This window comes from Oncorhynchus clarkii, chromosome 12, assembly GCF_045791955.1.
Source record: "Oncorhynchus clarkii lewisi isolate Uvic-CL-2024 chromosome 12, UVic_Ocla_1.0, whole genome shotgun sequence".
NCBI lineage: Eukaryota > Metazoa > Chordata > Actinopteri > Salmoniformes > Salmonidae > Oncorhynchus > Oncorhynchus clarkii.
The window spans coordinates 76,072,290-76,078,289 of record NC_092158.1 but is presented as its reverse complement, the minus strand read 5'-3'; the positions used below and the strand labels follow the sequence as shown (position 1 = coordinate 76,078,289).

General features: G+C 44.6%; 1 protein-coding gene across 1 annotated transcript in view; it reads left to right on the top strand.

Moving 5' to 3' along the window:
* The first annotated feature begins 251 nt into the window (after positions 1-251).
* Positions 252-6,000, top strand: part of LOC139422234 (protein shisa-8-like) — a 67,080-nt gene continuing 61,331 nt past the window's right edge. The window contains exon 1 of the mRNA XM_071173407.1: positions 252-1,471. Coding sequence (XP_071029508.1) covers positions 930-1,471 — 542 coding nt within the window. The 5' untranslated portion in view covers positions 252-929. The remainder of the gene's footprint in view (positions 1,472-6,000) is intronic.

The window sequence follows — 6,000 nt, the reverse complement described above, 5'->3', positions numbered from 1 at the left end:
CTGGCATAATATAATATTGAAGACCAATTGTAGAATAACATCTAACTGGAATTGCACATCTGGAAAGGAAAGGAATGAGAGCATCATGTTTCACTTAGCAAAGGGATTAAAAATGGCTGCAAGAAAAATAACAAAGAATCAAATGAACATTCAGTTGGAGACCAGGCAGTTGTTCGAGGCAAAATAATCTGAGAGGGGAATATCAACAACTCCCATATTTATAGATTATGACAAGGGGATTATCTAGAAGTTCCAGTGCTTTGTCGTTTCCCCCACTTCAGCATTGATTAATGCTTGGCAGGGCAATTATCAAAATCTGTGTGTCCCTCTCCTAAATGAAGACGTTTACAGAAAGGAGCTTGGAGCCTTGAGGAATCTGCTTTTCCGCTGGCGCTGTTGGGATTCCAATCTCTCTGATTTACGGATAACACTTTCTTTACTGGGGGGAGATTTTTTTTAAATGCCACGGGCCAGTTCATTTCTGGGTGACACCTCCTAAACTGGAGGTGCTCCAGATTTCAGATCACATCTGCTATTGACATTTGGCAGAAAAGGGCTGTATTTTCGCAACGCTGCCAGAACTGTGTGTCTGAGTCTGGGACTGAGTCACTGGGGACTCATTTGTGAGGAGCAGGTTGAGATTTGGGGTTAGTTTGTTTCACTTACTTGCTCATCCCCCTTCTTGATGGCAATTTATTACTTCACACTGAGCCTCCTGTAACTGAGTGCTGTAATAACTCTCAGCAAAGTAATTGAAAGCTCAACTCCTTTTCAAGTCTCTAGTGTGTGAAATACCTAAAAGGCTATTTTCATGTCATTTTTTGGGGGCCAGTGAGAAGCCTGCATTTCTGAAGTTGGTGTTTATTGGCCTGCACCAGCTTTGAGACACTTCAGCAACTGAACAGAAGCAGCATCCACAGGTATCAAACATGGCTGCCAATTCTGTGCTCATCTGCCTCGCCTTCAGCTTTCTGCTGGGCTTCACTTCACTGGGTCAGAACTCTAGAGAGGCTGGGGCAGATGCCCAGGCCACCAACCAGACGGCAGCCACCTCTAATTCTCCGGAGGCTACGCTGGCCACTCCGGTGGCGGAGGACCAGACCATCCCAATGATAGGCAGTCGCTGCCGGGGCTACTATGATGTCATGGGCCAATGGGACCCACCGTTCAACTGCAATGCTGGCGTCTACCTGTTCTGCTGCGGCTCCTGCTTTTACCGCTTCTGCTGCCAGTTCAAGGTGCACAGCCTGGAGCAGGAGTCCTGCTCCAACTACGACACGCCCGTCTGGGCCAACACCGGCAAGCCGGCGGCCCCCGTCACTGAGGTGCAGGAGGAGCCCGACCGAGACCGCACCCACATGGTTGTCTACATCATCTGTGGCGTGGTGGCCATTATGGTGCTGGTGGGCATCTTCACCAAGCTGGGCCTGGAGAAGAGCAGAGGTGGCCAGACAGACATGACCAACTCTAGGTAAGAGAGTAGCAGGGGTCATGGGCCAGTGGGACAGGGTGGCTGGGGGGCAGGGTGGATGTGGTTGTGCTCTCACAAGCGATAATAGGCGTGACCATGGAGTGTTTGCGTAAAGCTATTTGTGGAGAGCCCAGACTATGGCTTCTAGTACACTGTGAGGGAATCGGAACTGGGGTTTTTGGTGGACTATTGACATGCGCTGGCTGGCGCAGTGCCAAGGGCTAATTCTAGTTCAGTGAAAGTGAAGGGAGGGCTGGGTGTGACTGGTCGTACTATTGGTTGTTAAGAATGAGACCACAGGGATGGCGTTAATACAAGTCATTACCGGATCTCTCAATTTGGGGGAGGGGGACTTCAACCACACCAGTATTATTATTGAGAGAAAAGAGGGCCTAGTCACACCCTCGCAGGTTCTGTTTTCTCAGAGGAGACAATCTGCAGGGCTGAGAGGGTGAGAGAGAGAGACAGGAGCCTCCAATACCCGAGTCATCTGCTGTATTGATGAGCCCAATGAAAGGCGGGGGCGAATGGAAGGGAAATCCATTGGAGCGCGAGGCTGGGCAGCTATAATTTCCCCTGATTTACCGTAGTGCGCAGGGTTTTTACGAGCCTCGATGAAGGCGTCCTGCCATCCTACAACGGATGGGGAGTGGGGGGAGAGGGACAGAGAGAGGGGCAGAGGGTGGTATCTTATTGATCAGCATGGAGAAACCCAATCAGGTCAGTCAGCCAGTTGTCCCAGTCACTGGGCCCATTGATTCACTGAGACCCCAATTTCAAGGTTGTGGGCGGCTAAAACACGCACACAAACATTGGAGATGCCTGGGGATAGTTTTAATTACATTACTTGAACAATAACATACTTTAATAAACTATGACTTTCCAAAGTGTTTTAGCTTTTCCTGAATGTATCTCTTTAGCCTAAGCTGAAGAGAATAGATTGATATGATTTGATATCAGAAAGGGTATGATCACTTGTATGCGAAAAGTAATCAAATGTTTTCATGAACATGAAACAGGGCCTTTAGATCTGTGATATATTAGAGGGAAGGAGACAGTTGTCTGTGGGAAAATGACATTCAAGACCATTCTCTTTAGTTGTGCTGTGTGGCTCATCACAGGGGTACTGTATCTGCAATTTGCTTCTCACTGTGTGTGTGTGTGTGTGTGTGTGTGTGTGTGTGTGTGTGTGTGTGTGTGTGTGTGTGTGTGTGTGTGTGTGTGTGTGTGTGTGCATCCTGCGGTAAAGCTTTCTTTCAGTGTAACAGAATATGTCTGGTGTTTTGTTGTGCATTCAAGGAGTAATTGATTTGAATCATTCAAAATGCCTTTCAACAGCTGAATGTTATTGAATTCAACCTTTCTAAATTGGACATGTTCCTAAAATTAAAAATGTAAAAAAATTAAAAAGTTAAAAATTAAAAAGTTCCACATATGCTGTGCACTTGTTGGCTGCTTTTCCTCCACTCTGTGGTTCAACTCATCCCAAACCATCTCAATTGGGTGAGGTCAGGTAATTGTGGAGGCCAGGTCATCTGATGCAGCACTGCATCACTCTCCTTCTTGGTCAAATAGCCCTTACACAGCCTGGAGGTGTGTTGGATCATTGTCCTGTTGAAAAACAAAGTGACAGTCCCACTAAGCACAAACCAGATGGGTTGCCGTATCGCTGCAGAATGCTGTGGTAGCCATGCTGGTCAAATGTGCCTTGAATTCTAAATAAATCACTGACAGTGTCACCAGCAAAGAACCATCATACCACCTCCTCCATGCTTCACGGCGGGAACCACAAATGCGGAGATCATCCATTCACCTACTCTGCGTCTCACAAAGACACGGAGGTTGGAACCAAAAATCTCAAATTTGGACCCATTTCCACCAGTCTAATGTCCATTGCTCGTGTTTCTTGGCCCAAGCAAGTCTCTTCTTATTATTGATGTCCTTCAGTAGTGGTTTCTTTGCAGCAATTCGACCATGAAACCTGATTCAAGCAGTCTCCTTTGAACAGTTGATGTTGAGATGTGTCTGTTACTTGAACTCTGTGAAGCATTTATTTGGGCTGCAATTTATGAGGCTAGTAACTCTAATGAACTTATTCTCTGCCGCAGAGGTAACTCTGGGTCTTCCATTCCTGTGGTGGTTCTGTCACGTTCGTTGTATGGAGGAGTCCAAGGCGCAGCGTGATAAGAATTCCCTCTTCTTTTAATTAAACAAAGAACACATAACAAATGAACAAAATGAACGTGCCGCTACAATAACAAGTGCTGACAGGCAACTACACATAGACAATAACACACCAAATACCCAAGGAATATGGCTACCTAAATATGGTCCCCAATCAGAGACAACGATAAACAGCTGCCTCTGATTGGGAACCAATCTAGGCAACCATAGACATATAAACACCTAGATATACAACAACCCCTAGACATACAAAACCCCTAGACAATACAAAAACTACACAAACCACCCTCGTCACACCCTGACCTAACCAAAATAATAAAGAAAACAAAGATAACTAAGGTCAGGGCGTGACAGGTTCTCATGAGAGCCAGTTTCATCATAGTGCTTGATGGTTTTTGCAACTGCACTTGAAGAAACTTATCAAACCTCTTGACATTTTCCACATTGACTGACCTTCATGTCTTAAAGTAATGATGGACTGTCATTTCTCTTTGCTTTTTTGAGCAGTTCTTGTCATATTATGGACTTGGTCTTTTAGCAAATAGGGTCTATCTTCTGTATACCAACCCTAACTTGTCACAACACAACTGATTGGCTCAAACTCATTACGAAGGAAATAAATTCCATAAATGAACTCACCTGTTAATTTAAATACATTCCAGGTGACAACACAGAGTGGAGGAAAAGCAGCCAACAAGTGCTCAACATATGTGGGAACTCCTTCAAGACTGTTGGAAAAGCATTCCAGGTGAAGCTGGTTGAGAGAATGCCAAGAGTGTGAAAAGCTGTCATCAAGGCAAAGGGTGGTTACTTTGAAGAATCTCAAATATGAAATATATTTTGATTTGTTTAACACTTTTTTGGTTACTATATGATTCCATGTGTTATTTCATAGTTTTGATGTCTTCACTATTATTCTACTATGTAGAAAATAGTAAAAATAAAGAAAAACCCTTGAATGAGTAAGTGTGTCCTAACTTTTGACTGATACTGTACTTGTGTGAGATACTGCTCAGCTTGGGAGAGTTTACCATCACTGTACCACTGCTTGCTTTGATTACAAGACACAGTTCTCTTGCGTTTGAACCGCATCCCAGGCCTCTATGCATCCTTGTTCCCCTGTACCACGGTACCCCTGTACCACGGTTCCCAAGCGGGTACATGTGTTTGTTTTCCTCACCACAGCTAGCCTCATAGTCTCCAGCACACATTGAGTGAAATGCTACACAGAGATATAAAACATGCATCATGTCCTTTAATGCGCTGATTCCTGTTCGGGTAGAGAATTATTAATGTGCCAAGCCAACTTCAACTCTGCTAATCTCGTGCATGGCTTAGTCTGATGTGGATGAGTTGGGAGAGAGTGCTTTGCGTTTCCCTCCAGATTCAGATATCGAACTGGAGGGGATTTATGGCCCACGCCATTAGCTCCTGACGTTTCTAACAGGTTGCTCATGTATGTGCAGCACAGCAGGCTTAGTCCCTCACCTTCATAATTTGAAGGGTGAGATATTTCAGCTCTGTCTCAAGCTTTAAAAAAATTAATTTCATGTTCTGTGTGCTTACAAGATGCTTTTACTTATCAGTGAGTGGCTCACCTGTTTAAATCCACTATTCCATTAATGCGGCTGCATGCTCATTTTGAGCAAGTCAGCTGAAGTGTTATCCTCAAGGGCACGGCAGCAGCCTGACCCACCAGGAATCTAAACAGCCAATACTTAGAATACTATTCTAACAATTCCCACCACTGCTCTTGATCATTCATAGCCAATGGTTGCTTGGCTACCCATTCACATCGCTCCGCCCAACGGATGTTTCTTCTCCACGATGAGTCTGGATTTGCCTCCCTCCCCGCCGATTTCTAGAATGCCAAAAAAATCTGACCGCTTTGATTGGTCCCAGACAACGATTGGTTGGGCCAGAGCCGGCCTACATGATGGCATTATCAAATTTGATACTCTCATTGGTTAGACCCGTTAGAGACGATCCAATCGCTGATGAATTTGTTTTGTACAAGGCTCCTCATTTTGAAGTCACACAAATGACTTTAGTAATGGAGGTTTTAAACTGAATGTATGTAGTGATCGATAGAGCAGTGGAATTAAATTCATGGTGAGTCATCAGGCAAAACCAATGCCAGCTTTGAAGGACAGAAGAAAATATGCAAATATTTGAAAACAGATTTTTTTTTATGTGGTTGCCTTCACAAATTAGAAGGGCAACAATTGACGTGAAGTTCATTCCTCCAGTATAGTCTTTAACAGGGGATTTAACATTATGAATATTGTCACCTCTTTCTCCACAGAGGTCCCTGATGCATATGTAAAACGACATTCTCTGCCCTA